The sequence below is a fragment of the Dreissena polymorpha genome, chromosome 10 (assembly GCF_020536995.1).
Source record: "Dreissena polymorpha isolate Duluth1 chromosome 10, UMN_Dpol_1.0, whole genome shotgun sequence".
Classification (NCBI taxonomy): domain Eukaryota; kingdom Metazoa; phylum Mollusca; class Bivalvia; order Myida; family Dreissenidae; genus Dreissena; species Dreissena polymorpha.
Genome location: NC_068364.1, coordinates 37,103,931 through 37,120,484, shown reverse-complemented (window position 1 = coordinate 37,120,484; position 16,554 = coordinate 37,103,931). Strand labels below are relative to the sequence as shown.

The 16,554-nt window shown below is 34.1% G+C and overlaps 1 protein-coding gene across 1 annotated transcript in view; it reads left to right on the top strand.

The window, feature by feature from the left end:
- The window catches only part of LOC127849050 (uncharacterized), a 40,323-nt gene that overhangs the window by 2,585 nt on the left and 21,184 nt on the right, over positions 1–16,554 (top strand). The window contains exons 2-3 of the mRNA XM_052381772.1: positions 9,957–10,073; positions 10,974–11,562. Coding sequence (XP_052237732.1) covers positions 10,068–10,073; positions 10,974–11,562 — 595 coding nt within the window. The 5' untranslated portion in view covers positions 9,957–10,067. The remainder of the gene's footprint in view (positions 1–9,956; positions 10,074–10,973; positions 11,563–16,554) is intronic.

The following is a 16,554-nucleotide window of genomic DNA, read 5'->3' as shown; positions in this document are numbered from 1 at the left end:
ATTGGGGCCTCTTTCAAGACCAATTCCATGAATATATGTGTCCGCAATGCACATGCGAAAATGGATATTTACCGTTTTACGAATCATGATTAGCTACATGTAGAAGTAGTAATAGTAGTAGTAGTAGTAGTAGTAGTAGTAGTAGTAGTAGTAGTAGTAGTAGTAGTAGTAGTAGTAGTAGAAGTAGTAGTTGTAGTAGTAGAAGTAATAGTAGTAGTAGTGGTAGTAGTAGTAGTAGTAGTAGTAGTAGTAGTAGTAGTAGTAGTAGTAGTAGTAGTAGTAGTAGTAGTAGTAGTAGAAGTAGAAGTAGTAGTAGTGTAGTAGTCGTCGTCGTAGTAGTAGTCGTCGTAGTAGTAGTTGAAGAAGTAGTAGTCGTCGTAGTGAGCTCGTAGTAGTAGTAGTAGTAGTAGTAGTAGTCGTAGTCGTCGTCGTAGTCGTCGTCGTCGTCGTCGTGGTAGTCCTCGTAGTCGTCGTAGTAGTAGTCGTCGTCGTCGTCGTAGTAGTCGTCGTCGTCGTAGTCGTCGTCGTAGTCGTCGTCGTCGTCGTCGTCGTAGTCGTCGTCGTAGTCGTCGTCTCGCGTCGTAGTCGTCGTCGTCGTCGTCGTCGTCGTCGTCGTCGTCGTCGTCGTCGTCGTCGTCGTCGTCGTCGTCGTCGTCGTGGTCGTCGTCGTCGTAGTCGTAGTCGTCGTAGTAGTAGTAGTAGTAGTAAGTAGTAGTAGCAGTAGTAGCAGTAGCAGTAGCAGTAGCAGTAGTAGTAGTTGTAGTAGTAGTAGTAGTAGTAGTAGTAGTAGTAGTAGTAGTAGTAGTAGTAGTAGAAGTAGTAGTAGTAGTAGTAGTAGTAGTAGTAGTAGTAGTAGTAGTAGTAGTAGTAGTAGTAGTAATAGTAGTAGTAGATGTATTTGTAGTAGTAGTAGTAATATTAGTAGTTGTGCGGGAAATGTGTAGTACAGATATTTAAAAAAAGTATCTGTACTTATGGCAAAAATACAAACATAACAACATCAGTATTCAAATTATATCTGTGGATCTTGTTAAAAGCAAGCGATCGTATTTCGCGGTATTGTGTTGGTTCAAAGAACACACCGAGGCTTGACACGACGCTTATACGGTTACAAATGAGACAGGAAAATATTCGTATATCTATTACTTGTATTGACATACACCTGTGACCACTACAGCTCTGTTCACTGAGTGCTTCAGATAACATTCAAGTAAGTTTATATTTTAAATTCGTTTAAATGTTATATTATTAAGTTATTTTGCGTACATTATATGAAACGTTTGTATTAATGTTTATATAAATGCCGTTATACGTTAACGGCGTATTTGTTTGAAATTTGCGATATTTAGCAGTATGTTATTACGAAACAGTAATTTCTATAACTGTGTTGAAATAACCCCAAAATAAGCATTCAATGTTGCGGTTCATTTTCTTGTTCACTAGATAATTATATCTGAGAGCCACCGATCACTTTTCTGTAGGTATTTAACCTTAATATAACCAACGTCGTTGTTGAATGAGTTCGGTTACATAGAAAGAAGAGACATTCTATGTCATAAAAGAACTAGGCCTATTTAATGCACTGTTTCATTTTATGAAGAGTAGTGTGAATATCATTAAAAATAGTGAACGTGTATTGTTTTTGTTTGCCGTTTTATAATATTGATAATCTACCAGAATGTTCTACTTCATTTTATTGAAATCATACCTATTTTGGAAAATGTTGCAACAAAATCCTCATTTATTACAAAGACCTATAGATTTTTGTTATCTATAGGTCTTTGTTTATTATTATCCGTGTTTCTCTTTTAGCGAACATGTTTTGTAATGTAATAGATAAATGCTAAAGAATGCATCTGGGAAACTTACGCCAACATCAATAGGTGATTAATGTCAACACAGAACAAAACATAATACATAACTCAGACAATGTGTACAGTCGTTTGACATTATTCAGTGATGAGCATACACATAGTGCATAGCCTGCCTCACGCAACGTGTGCTCTTGGGGCAAATACAGCTTGGAAACAGTGCATACTGCATCAGCGTTTAAAATATGATCGTTAACTACTGTCCAGCTGCTTGGAAATTAGATTCGTTTATGTCATTTACATTTTGCAAATGATACTTTTATAATACTGGGGTGTATAAATCATTATAATATTACCAGTATATTATCATTTTATGCTGTGTATCGATTATATCAAGAGACAAATACACAAGATCATGAACATAGTCGAAAAAAAGTATATCAATTACGCACAATATCACACACAAGCGATTGAACCAATTGCAAGTGACGTAACTGCAATAATAATTACGTAACAGTCGTCTGCTGCTAAGTATTGACGGCTACTCATGGGGACTAGCGACAGGGTATTAATTTGCAGACGGCTGGTGGTTGTTTAGTGAGTTCGTTCACTTCATTGAGTTGGTGCCATCCCCAATTTTACCATACCTTAAAAAATAGATATATTAAATATTCATTCACTAGGTTTAAACAAATCTGTAAATATTACACGAGCTATATGACATACCGTGACTTTACATTATTTGATTTAATGCATGACGTTATTTCAATTTATATTTTGAATTAAGTTTCAGCTATTATCTTAATACTAATTACACAACACAACAGTTTAATCGTTCGTTATTGATGTTTTTACAAAAGTATATACTAACATTACTGTTAATTACAGAATAAACAAGTTTTAAAACAAATTTGACAAAAAAGGTTTTAATTACAAATTCAGATTATTTCGCTATACTTAATGAAATTGCTTGTAGAAATGACGGTTGTGTGAGTTAGTCATTAAGTCATTCGCAAAAAAAAATAAAGTGGCCAAAAGCCTGGGGTTAGTCCATAATTTGTAAAAATTGCAAAAATGTGCGATTCATCACGCAATATAGCGTGTTGAAAGCAACTACCATACAAGTCTGGCGTCTGTGGTTAGTGTTGAACCATTTGTTCAGGTACATCTTACTCGTATTCAATGCCTAGATGTGTTTGCTGATACGCACATGTTTGCACAATAAGTTACAGCCGTTTTAGTTATTTCCTCAATTTTGGGGATAAAATATTTCCTGTTTACGTTTAGTCGAACACAGGTGTACCGTAGTTCAGAATGCGACTTGCTTGACTAAAGGAAATTGTATAAACTTCCTGATTCTTGAGATAACATTGAACAAAAACGCCATGACGATGGAGGATTAGGCTGGTTAAAGACAATATGTTTTGTTCGTAAATACAATAACAGCGCGACGGTAAATATAACTTCCTTGACATGGATTTTCTAAAATTGTTATCAAAGTTCTCATCACATTATCAATTGTGGTCTATATTATGCTTCTTTTTATGACTTAAAGGTATGTACAGATGAAGCAGCAGATTGAGTTAGTAAAAAATAAATTTCAAATGTTAAAGGATGTAATTTACAGACTTACGTTTCACATTTTGTAAGCTTTTGTGTTCGACTGAAAAATAACAGAACAATGCACACATGATAGAAATATAGCGTATTAATATATATAAACGCTAACTCTAAATGCATGTGTGTTGATAATGTATCATCATTTAACATCGATACATGTAAAACGTGCATGCCAGTTAAAGTGAAATGGACCTTTGTATGACGTTTATAATAATTGAAATATTTTCGGAATGTTTAAAATTACAGCATGTATTACTTTTTTTTTACAATAGAAACTAGATATGTTAGACCGTGGATACAATCACGTATCAAAACAGTTCTGACAGGCATTTGTGCAAAATACTTAAATGTTAGCCATTTGTATCTGTTTGAAAATTAGCCCTCTGCCCCTGACAACAATTCAAATTCATTATCATTCCGCTAGTTTAGACACATATTTACACTAGATGTATATATGTTTGTTGAGGAAAAAATTGCTTTCGATATACTGTATTGTGGGGTTTGGGTATTGTGACATTGTCTCGACCGATAGTAGGAACAATGGTGCTTTTCATCACTGGTATTCTTGCACATGTCTATTTAAATTAATAGTTCGAATACATGGAGTGTCGATGAAACAGTATTTCATACTTTGTACTTCTTGAATATAAGACTTTAATCAATGTCATTAATTTTGGATGTTTAAGGCCTAAGCCATAAACCAGTTTTCGACCACCGCAATCCGTCTCATTTATTGCAGTCTCGACAAGAAATGATATTAGTAGTTTGGCGTAAAATTACACCATCAAAGGACTTCTCAATACTACCACCAATATAAGATACGGATTCATCATACATTGAGTTAAATGATCAGCACATTCATCTGCCACTTGTGATTTACGATACCTTGTGGTAGTTAGTGACTCTATTGACAGTATCTGATCATACTTTAATAATCGGTGTGTGCTGAATATAGGGGTAAAACTACACACGACTAAAATGCTCATACGATAAATAATAAGATTCGCGCAAGCAATTACATTAAGACATTAAGACGTTTGCATAATTAAAAAAAAACGATTTAATGCGCAACAGGGATATTTTTGTCCGGGCATTCGCAGGTTTGAGTTCAAAATTATGTGTTGTGTGTATTGAATCTATTAGTTGATGTTTTCATCATTATTTGTTTTAATGACATCAATAAAATTTAGTCTGAAACAATTTCGATTTATGTTGTTGGTGTTTTTTGCTCTAAACAATGGTGGTGAAGATTTATTTGCTTGAGGCATCTTTGTTGTAACCACGTTGAAACCGAGCATGTATATTGTTTTCAAAGCATAGTCCATAATCAATAAAACACAATTTATAACAACAACAAAGACGTTTGAAAATGCATGTTCTGTCATATAAATATATTACTCAAGCATCATTTAGAAACAAAATTGAAATAAATTTTTACACGGGAAGGTATAAACAAATGTTCTTCAGTTTGTCAATGACATATTGTAGCTTCAACTTGCACTTGACACAATCGATACATTTAACAACATCCTCCTTTTGAAACAGTTGGTGTAAGCGTATATACTTGCTTTGACAAACACAGACATGAATGAATCACCCTTTCAAGTTCTAAATTTCTTAGAAAATTACAACTACACGAACACTGCACACCAACGATTAAACAATATACCCGTAGAAGCATCTTTTGCCGCGTTTTTTTCCGATAATAAAGTATATGTTGTATTCGAATAAACGTTGCATCTAAGATCTTGACGTTCATGCAAGTTGACTTTGTAGGGTATTATTTCATTCAATAAATAAGGATAATGATTTTCAACATCATACTAAACATTGTAATACAAATAGTTTTGTTTTAAAAAACAGGCATGATTAAGGACAATTTTGAAAGTAATGCTCTTGCATAATTGTATGTTTGTTTCATAAAAGTGAAGTTTTTCTTTACCATATAAGTATACCAGTTGTTAATCGCGCTTTTATTTCGACAAACCATTTTGGCAAATATGCAGTCTTTATGCAAACTAAGATAAAATACCGAAAAATAAAAATAATATCAATAATTCTATAGTAGAAGGGCAAACTTGTATATATTAAAGTTTGATCTCGACGCATTATTTTAAACTGTTCCAGACAATCATGCTTGTATTTGAACAATCTGAAGCTGCATCAGTTCCAAATATACATGCATTTTGCAGTGACCATATACTGTAACTAACTAAAGACGCACACATCAGTACATGCAGTATTTTACCATGAACAGAGGGAGATTCCACTCATTGAATCTTTATGAAAAAAAAAACCCGTCAAATTACGTCTAAAGCATTGAATTAGATGTATTTTTAAAGTGCTGAAAAGCATCAGACTACGTAGTTTACCAAGGACGTTGGTAAGATAATTGTGGTGAGGCAATGAATTAAAATTTATTTAAAATGAAATAAACATAATAAAATGAAGCATTGAAGTTCAGGTGAATTTTTGTTTTGTTACTTATATGATATGATGTCCGCTTGATAATTTAATACAATACTCGTTGATACCAACACATTTATGATAATAATGATGTTGTACATTTTATACATTATTGTTGAACCCCACGCACAAAGAGAAAGGTGCATATATAGAGCTCATAAGCTTATCATGGGGGTCGTCATCGTAACGCGGACATTTTATACTTCTTATTTTTCCTTAGCGCAAACCTTGACAATTTACTGTTCCTCTGCTAAATATCTTCTGAACTAGTTCATTTAAATTTAGTCTTAATTTAAATGTAGTAGTTCAGAAGATATTCAGTGGATAAACTTAAAAAAATCAGGCCGTGAGATACTTTTTATTGAACAGTTAATATCTGCCTTTGTCATAAACTGTACTTTTAATTATGTTTCTTAATCAAGTATCATTTTAATTACTATCAAAATAATATCAAATTAATAAAAAAACAATCTAAAGGCTCAATTACATTTGTAAGTCGGAACAACCCAAACAAGTATGCGTATCAACTTACTTTCGATTTCACCTGCGTCATTGGAAATCCCCGTAAAATTCATATAAACTTTTACTTTCGATTTCATTCGAACGGATTGTCACGATTCATAAATTCGAACGAATAAGTAAGTCATGCTATTTATAACTTCTAGAGTTTATCAATCATGATTATAAAGCCAATTTTATCTGTTGCTAAAATGTAATTTGTAATATGTGTAGTTATATTTGTAGGTATTTGACCGTGTTCAAGTAATAATTGTAAAATTTATTCAGTGTGTTGCACTCGAACATCTTAAAAATGCGATAAAAACTGAGACTTTTTAACAATAAATAATAAGTTCAAACATTTTTTATGAAAATACCAGTTAATAAGGGGTGTTGAGGCAGTTATGGTGATTTGTATTAATAGACATTTCTTTTCTTTTTTCCCACAATTCCTACATACAAACAATTTGCGAAAAATGAAATTAAAACACAGGGTCACCGGCGTTGTTTTGATTTTATTTGCAATACTCTGATATATTTTTTGTATTAAAAAATGTAAATAACGTATCATGTCAATTATTACTTATCATGTCAATACTACTCTACTCGCTAGTAAAGTTGAAGGTAGCAACATTTCGGATATGTGTAAGCTTAAGTAAACCATTTTTTACGAAAAGAAAACAAACCTAAGTGATCACCATATTGAATTACAGTATACGAATGTCAATAATTCGAAGTTTTATAAATTATAAACGACCGATAAAACAGACAAAATATCTAACTTGCTTGTTACCAATCGTCTAGTGTATTTTTTCTGAATGCGATCTCATCATAAAACAAGACTAAAATCAAAAACCCACCGCAATATTTTTATAATGAAAATTACACCTTTACCACTACCGACAACATTTTATGGAATAATAACAGCTTTATACACAGTTAAACCATTATTAACAAATAACAACTGGGTCTACAATTACAATCCCGACATTACTATACATCCGAAATAATGTGACATTTCTAAGTGGTGATCTATTTTGCCTATTTCTTTGATTATTTCAGGATTTATTGACTATTTATTGAATAAACACATTTGTGTATGCATATGTTAAACGGAACTCTTACCATTGTCTTTGACAACCAGTCACTGCGCATTAATATTTGCTAGCAATCAACTGGTCTATGGGTGTCTTTGTTACCGCTTGCCAGAGCACAACATTCTCATGTGACTTTGTGCGCTTATCTTTTGTCCGTTGTCCGCACATCGTCATCATTTTCTTAACCCATTTATGCGTAGTGGACTCATCCATCCTTCTAAATTGGATTGATTTCCAAAATTAGGGATGTTTAGTATATTTATTTCTATATTTATATATTTCTTACAGAAATTCCTTTAAGCAAAAAGCGCAGACAATGATGAGACGCCGCAGCATGCGGCGTCTCATCTGGGTTTACGCTGTTTGCCAAAGCCTTTTTTCTAGACTTAATAAATAAATGGGTTAAAGACACTCTAGAGGTAACATTTATTCCCAAATCTTAGTGAAAGCTGGCAACCCCAGATCGAAGTTCGAAAATGGGTTTCGTGGAATCAACAACTAGGTAACTTGTTCAACTGAAAGAAAAACCTTTTGAGCACTCTACAAGTCATTTTTTGTGCAGAATCATCATGAAACATTTAAAAACATTTGTCCCAATTATATATCGGCCGTGTTCAAACATGGTTATGTTCCGTTGAAAAACAATGGTGCAAGGGTGCGGGGTAATTTTAATTATAAGGCTATACTGAAACATTATGAACTCTTTAGAAAGAAAAGCCTTGTAAACACTCTCCAAATCCTATGTATTTTGTTGTTTTTCGAATGCTAACGTAGCCGAATATAAAAATGCAAAACTGATCAAAACAATTCAGTTATCTCATGTCGATCTCAGACTTTTGTAACTCTTGTCTATCATTTTAGTATTTGAAATAATATGCCAAAACTTGTAAAATGTGGGAACTGGTGTAGCGTTTAAATCCGTTTTTCTAAACATGCTCAATATTAAATACACGTATTATAAATCATAGGAAATAAGAAAAACTTATTTATTGTTTTAGAACAAATCAATTTCGCATTATAAGACAAAGAGACTATGACCTGAACATTGTGGATTCCTATTGCAAAATAAAAATGATATATTTTGTAGATTGAAGAACTTTACTAAACCATTATCCATTAAGTTAATAAAACAAACATTGACAGAAACAAGTCAGTTAAAAGTAAGAAAATAACCCAAGTGACAATAAAACTCATTACTAAGGGGCTATACAAAACATGAGAGAAGATACCGCTTTAACAAACTGCGCTTTCATGTTTGGTAATTGATCCTGTCCAACGTATGTATATATAGACACTATGGAATACTCACAATAACGACGTTAAAATGTACAATCAAACAAGCAAAACAAACAGGCCGCATACTATACATTGAATGCAACAAGTTCGTGTTATATCCGTTTAAACGCAATAATTATTGTGCCGAAATTTCATTTTTCAAGAATTTGTTCCTTTGGGGCATCTTTTCCATGCCATGAATATATGTTTCCGTAATGCACAGGCGAAAATGGATTTGTACCGTATTACGAATCATGGTTAGCTATGACGTTTAAAAATATATTACTCTGAACGATTGCGCTTCTTATATGACTGCGGTCTATGCCTTATTTAAACACTTTCAAACAGCGTTAGATTATATAAGATCGCAATACTAATATTCTTAATTATTTATACGTTCTGGTTGCACAAGTTCTAAGAAGTACAGGACGCTTTGAGCAAGTCGTCCAACACACCAATGGAATATGCCTGCCTCGCCTCGAATATAAGAGACGATAAATAAGGTTTTGTACTGTTAAACGAATCTTCGCCATTATCATAATTTGATATTTTGGCATAGCTTATTATATGACAAATTATGAGCGGGGCCTTTACTTTCACAATACCAATATAAGATTTAAGTGATACGACATCACGAAATTACTTCTCGCGAATTACTTTAAATTCATAAATAGAGTAAATTGTTGAATTAAAACTTTTAAAGTATGGGAAGCTGTTTCGTTAATTTGAGTTAAATAACACAAAAGGATGATATGAAATATAAATGATAACGTCCGTCCCAGCTCTCTCGTATGTTTTTGTCTAAGTATAAGGTCATATAGAATGGTCACGATTTTCTTAAGTCACTGAAATGTAGATTGAAAACACGGATAATGTTCGTTTTTCATTGTAATGTTTAATACCCACGACATCCTTCTCAGAGGAACATCAAACGGTTGATAATTGGCAACATATGTCACGAGTAACTGTCAGTGTTTTCTAGGATATTTAAATATACCTAAGATTTTCGTTTGTAACAAAACTGTGTATACACAAGCGAAACGCTTAAATACGCTATCGCTGTGTATTTATTTATTGTTAAACATATGATGTTTATACATATTAGTTTTGCTCAGAAATGGTGCTATATTTAAATTCATAATTCTTTTTGTATAAAATAGTTTTCAGTATATTAATTTTATTCAACAAGGTACAGGTCTTCGATTAGGTTGGCCCTATTTGTGTCAGAAGAGCATACTTTGAGTTCACTCCATCGAAGCGGTCCAACATCAAGCGATATCAAACACTTGAAACAAAAATCATGCAGGTATATTTTCACATTTGTTTTTATTAACATCGTGTTAACTGATAGTTAATGCTTGTTATAATATGTACAGATGTGACAAAGGGACCAAGTGACACACTGACAATGATAGGCTTGCAGACGGAAAAAAGGACAAATAGTCGGGCGGTAAGAAGATCTGACCAAACGACTAACAAACATACATTTTCACCAAACAAACTTGACTGATGTTACATACAGAAAATAGACAAACAGAGGGCGGCAGGCATGATAAGAGCGGGCGAGTGGGTGGGCGCGTGTTTCGAAGGGTATCATTCGTGAGGGCGGGTTGTGTCTTGACTTGCGGGGCTTGCAAACAGTTAGACGAATATATCGACAGACGGACGAATTAGTCACAAGGGCTGGCTGAGAGACTGTCAAACGGATTAACTGCCAACGTCTGGTTTGGGGGGGGGGGGTTACACATGTTCAGTTTAAAATGACAAAACTCATATCCTTCACGTGAAAAAAAACAACAGTTTTTTTTAAGAAAAGAAAATAACGATTGAACATAATACTTCAACCGACGATTGAATGTGTATCATATCTGATGAATTTCTATCACCGCCTCCGCCTTTATAGGTTTATCAGGTCACGTGTATATCGTTACCCACTTTGCATATTTAAATATAACACTTTATTATAATTAATACCAAATATATATAATACACTTGGTGTCATGTATGTTACATACTGCATGTTTGATATCAACTATCAAATAAGACCTATTATTAAAGAATCATCCACAAACATATATAACCGATTGATTTCAATTTAAGGAATTGAAATACACAGAGCATATTGGTCGTATGATATACCTAAATAAAATAAATATGTGCCAATGCTCAAAACTGATCAAACGTGAACTTATATATGTATATCTAGATTCCAGAGCACTTCACAGAATTGTCTATCCGAATGTCTGAAGCACTTGATGACAGTGGAGCTGATAAGAAAACTGTAATGGAGCGGAGGAGAACTTTCTTGCTGAGGGAGCATATTGAGCAGATAACATGTCAACTAAGAGGAATGGACTTCGAGTGTTTTCATTTCGGGAGCCAGTCGGAAGGGACCACAACTCCCGGTCTCCAGTCTGATATTGATGCCCTAGCAAGTTACAACCAATTCAATATCATGACCGTCTGGGAAGACTGGAAGGCTTCGATGGTAAACTTACTGATGCTCCGCGACGATACCATTCCTCCACAACAGTACTTGCTACAAGTCATCGAAAACGATACACCGGAACCGGTGACCAGTCTGACTCATGGCATGTTCGTAAGGAAAGATTCTGGACAAGTACTGCTCAGCGCTGAAAGATGGAAACAATACCTCGAGTATGAGGCTAGGGATCTAGGAGAGGCAACCAAAAATGGGCCTTCTGTGAGTTTCACACCTAACTGGGATATTGTAAACGCATGGCATGTGCTCAAACCTCTTCCTGAAATACAACACTGGATAGACAGATGTAGAGGTAAACCCTGGCCGTCTGTTCAGCTACTTGAGGCTGCACGGGTAGCGCCGTGTTTCCTGGTACCAGTCGGTCACCCGGAAAGTGACTACAAGCGCGAAGAATGGCGACTGTCTCCAAACCTGATAGAACGGATGTTGATGTTTAGCTTTAATATGACACAGATAAAATGTTACATTTTGTTTAAACTAATAAAAAAAACATTATTCGCTAAAATTGTAGGAGAATCTATTACAAGCTTTCATTGTAAAACTATAATGTTTTACACCATAGAAAGAACACCTCCTTCCCTATGGTTTGAACATAACCTTATGTTTCTACTTTTGCTCTGTTTACACGTATTAAGGCGATGGCTGCGATTGGGAAGGCTCCCGCATTATATCGTAGAAGGAATGAACTTGTTCGATGGGAAACTCTCAAAGTCGCCTCAGAAACGCCTTCTAGTTTATATAGACTCTTTGATACGGAACAACTTACAAGATGTATTTTATATTGATATAGATAATATAGGATGTCGGTTGCAAGCGTGTAGTATGCGGCATATTGTACAGGCTGGAGAACTTAGAGGTGTATGCTTACGTAACAGCATCAGATTACTGCTGAAGTTTGAGTGTTGGGAAAGGTTGTCAAGTAAGTTAGTACAAGTACAACATCACCAACGCAGTTCTCATACAACATTCGAGCAAGATTTAAAATATGTTATATACAAATTTTATGATAACTCAAAGAATGTCATACTGAGATCTGCTGCTATCGAATGTATTAAACACTTCTACGGGTTACAAATTTCAATGCAAGCATCTTATTTTTTGCGACTACGAAACGTTCTTGACAGCGAAAATATAAGGCGTGTCCAATATTCCAATTTTGATGTAGCTTCTAGTCGCTTAAAGTTTGCTTCTATGTTGTACTGTGGTGGTCATCTTCGAGCGGCAGCTCGAGTGTTGGAGGATGTAGAGAGAATGTATCGCAGCAAGGTGAAGACTGTGTGTGGATGTAGAATAGCACAGGGAGACAGGGATCTGAGGGTGTTTGCAAATATGTTTTCAGGCAACACTGACAACGGATTCAGTGAACCCCAATTCACATTCTGTGTCAAGTTATTAAGGCAAGAATCGTACTGCACTCCTTTCATATTGCTGTTTGAAATGAATCGCAATATCAGTGAAGAGGAAGTTGCACAGAGAAGTCTCGATCGGAAACAGTGGATGGACACTGCTGAGGTTGATGCTCGTCCATTCCTACACTATCTTCAGTACCTCACGTATGGGGGACTCGGTGAACGTGGCAATCAGCTATATGCGTTGAGATTCTCAGAGTCTTACATCGGTGATGAAAGAAATAGGATACACATGTATCATGTTGAGACTTCACTGAACTTGTTGGGGCACTGTTATGAAATGGAAGGAAACTATGAAGGTGCGTTATATTACTACACACATTCGTTACGTATTTACGATACAAATAATGCCGCTAATTGGCACGTCCGGCGTGTTTTGGGTTTTATAAGTGATTAAAAATATGATCTAGAAAGGTTTCTAACAATTTGCTTATGATGGCAGTAAACATAATAACGTTTTTGATTGAATATGAAAATTTAAAATTTTATAGTAATTTTTATATGTAAATCCAGTATGAATAGAATTCAAATTATTCCCAGGGAAAAATAATGACAATGTATTCTAGATCAACACATAATGCAACTTCAGCAATTTTAAGGATATAGATAGCTTTATTGTCCTCAACTATTGTGAAAGGATTTATTTTTAATTAATTGTATTATGCGCATCATGTGTAGGAATTTCAGTTTATATGAGTGTGTTTAAACTACATTTAACTATGGTATTTATTTATAGAGATCAGTTGTCGTTGTTCCTGTTTGTTACTATTTTTGCTCCATAGAATTTCTGAAAGCTCTTTTCAAACGACTCTTATTCTTATTTATACTTACAACAATGAGGATAGTTAGGCATAATTGTTCTCAAAAAACAATCTATGTTACCAATATATGTATGTATAGATATTTATTATACCACCGCATTGATATCTGCCTGATATAACGTTGCCTGATATATTTTGTTATATCTTGGTCAACAGGAAGTTCTTATATCAGTCAATGTTTGGAGTTACGTGGAATTTGCAATAAAGTCAACAACTTCTATCAACGTGAATCAGGTTAAAAAAACAAATAATTTGAAACCAAGAAAGTACAGAGTGTATTCTAGTTTAAATTCATAAATCACAAAAACGTTTATTTTTCAAAAATCACCACAGCCCGCACTACAGAAGTTAAATGACGTCATCAATGGGACTATTGATCTTAAAATATCGATATAGTCACTGCACTCGTAAGTGTTGCACAGAACAACAAGACAAATGATAACTGTATGAAAATCTTCAACTATTTAAACAAACGATTTAACACGCTTATGTCAGTATTGACACCATCATCAAAATGTCAATTTCAATACACATCACCAAAATTCACTCGCTGCACAAATGTATGTTACATGTGTATGACGGTAAAATATAATGCGTGTTTGGTATTGTAGTTACATATGTATGCACATAATTTTGGTTAAATAGCATAACCTACAACCTCTATTCATATGCTCACATTTTACTTTGATATTTGGGCACACAAATATATCTTGGTTGAATTTGTTGTTAATTTGCATATAGCGACGGTGTATTTCACTTAATGTTTCTTGTTTGTATAATCATCGCATAATTGTTGTTGTTATGCTTATATATGCAGACAAAATATCTAAAATGTATTTAATATAAAATAAATGAACATTATTTACGTATTTTTCTAATCCGAGGCAATGCTATGTTATGCCAGCTGTTTTTACCAAGGGGGTGGCTTGTAAAAAATGACATAAAGTTTTGTATTTCGCGTGAACAGTTCTTCAAATGTGCCAATATGTATTTCTTGTAGTATATTATAATGTGAACAAATAAAACACAAATGTGATTTCTTACCATTAGTCCCCTATTACCTTAATAGCATTTCACATACTTAATCATTTGCGCCTACACAACTCATTAAATTAATTGGCAACGCATTGACCTATCTGCGTTCGATAGTTCCATCGCCAAAAGGATAATCTAATTACTCGTATTTTGCACGATACGTAATACAATAAGAAAACTGATACTTTAGCTTCGCTCTTGGAGTTAAAGACGGCTTTAAATGCATGTCCGTAAAATGACGTCTAAGATTAACATGTGCAGTCCGCAAAGCCTGATAAGAGACGAAACTGTCCGTTGTTATGGATTTTTTTTCGTTAAAAAGAAGTTTATTCCTGTCTGAAAATCCAGTTAAAGCGGAAAGCGTCGTCCTTTATTAGCCTCTACGCACTGCACAGGCTTATCTAGGACGACACTTCATGCACATCCGTTTTCCCATAGCGCGGCGTATTTGCATTTGACTCATAGCTCCAGCCTGGGTGCTAACTATCTTTTAATAAGTTCCTACTTGTCAATCAAGTGCTTGTTTACATTGGTCAGTAATCTGTGTCGTCAGTAAATATGTGGACCCGTGTTATGCAAATGCGTGTGATATGTTAAAATCTAAATCATTTGTACAATAAATGTTTAGCGGGATTTCTGATTAGCTGTTTAGTGATTTGCTAATAATGTGTTCCATCTTCATGTAGATGATTTACGAAAGGGGGGAGGGCGCTGCGTTGAAATTGCGTTCAGGAATTCGTTTCTCTAACTGCCCATTTATTTTTAAGTAATCTTTTGTTGTATTTTTACTTCTATTTTTATTATTTTACTTAAATTATACTTTAATGTTTATTTCCAACTAATGAAATGTGTCTGCGTTACCACGCCATTAAAGGATTCGCGTATCGTCAAATTAGACGTTTTTACTTATAATTTATTTACATTAATCGTTTATTTCGTGTTCCCGTACATCGCATTTGACCTTAATTATATACTGTTTTGCGTAATATAATGTTTATATGTTATATTCATACAATACTTATATTTTGTATCATTCTGTGCTACTCTTAAAATTAAATAACGATCATAACTTACCCCATTGTTTTCCGAAGGTCTCCAATGCTAAACGATTACTTATGTTGCTTATTGATTGCGTGTGAACTTTAAAGTAGAAATTGAAATCTATATGGTCCATAAACACAGTCAGAATCGAACAGGAATAAGCTGAAATGTAGAGGGACTAATTCACCGTATGGTAAAATGACGATTTTCAAAATAGTTGTGAAATATTATAAAACAATGTATCGGTATGCATTTTATTTTAAAGCGAGATAACAATACTGACTATGAAAAATGTTACAGCTATTGGTTCATTGATTTATAATCATGATTACAAATCGGGAAAAAATAAAGCGTATGTAACGATGCTCTTTGATAATTGGGAAATAGACGTGTAGTACTAACAAAGAGTATGTAATTAATCTACAAATATGAAAACCAGCGTTTTACTGTGTTAGCTCATTAGTTTTTGCTTCCATAAGGCCCGTGTTACAATATATGGAAAGACAATTTGTGTATTCAACGTATTTCTATTAGTAAAATAAACAAAGATTTATTAGTATGCACATGTAATGACTTAAAAATACACACGACAATCTTTGAATAAGTCCTTATACATTAGATCAACTGATTATACATGTCTAACAATCACGTTGAATTGATTCTCATTAAAAATTAAATATATCATTCGTGTACTAGAATAACTCAGAGTATGGGTGTTTTATTTATAAATAAGCTGAGCCTCGCTGTCGGAAAACTGGGCTAAATGCATGTGCGTATAGTGTCGTCATAGAATAGATTGTGCAGTATGCACGTGCTTAGCAGAGATGACACTTTCCGCTTTTATGGTATTTTCCGTTTAAAATAATTCCCTTCTTCGTGAAAATCCAGAATATGTTTAAGGTGTCGTCCCTAATTAGCCTGTGAGAACGGCTCTGGCTAATCTTAGAAGACACTTTATACACATACAATTAGTGCGGT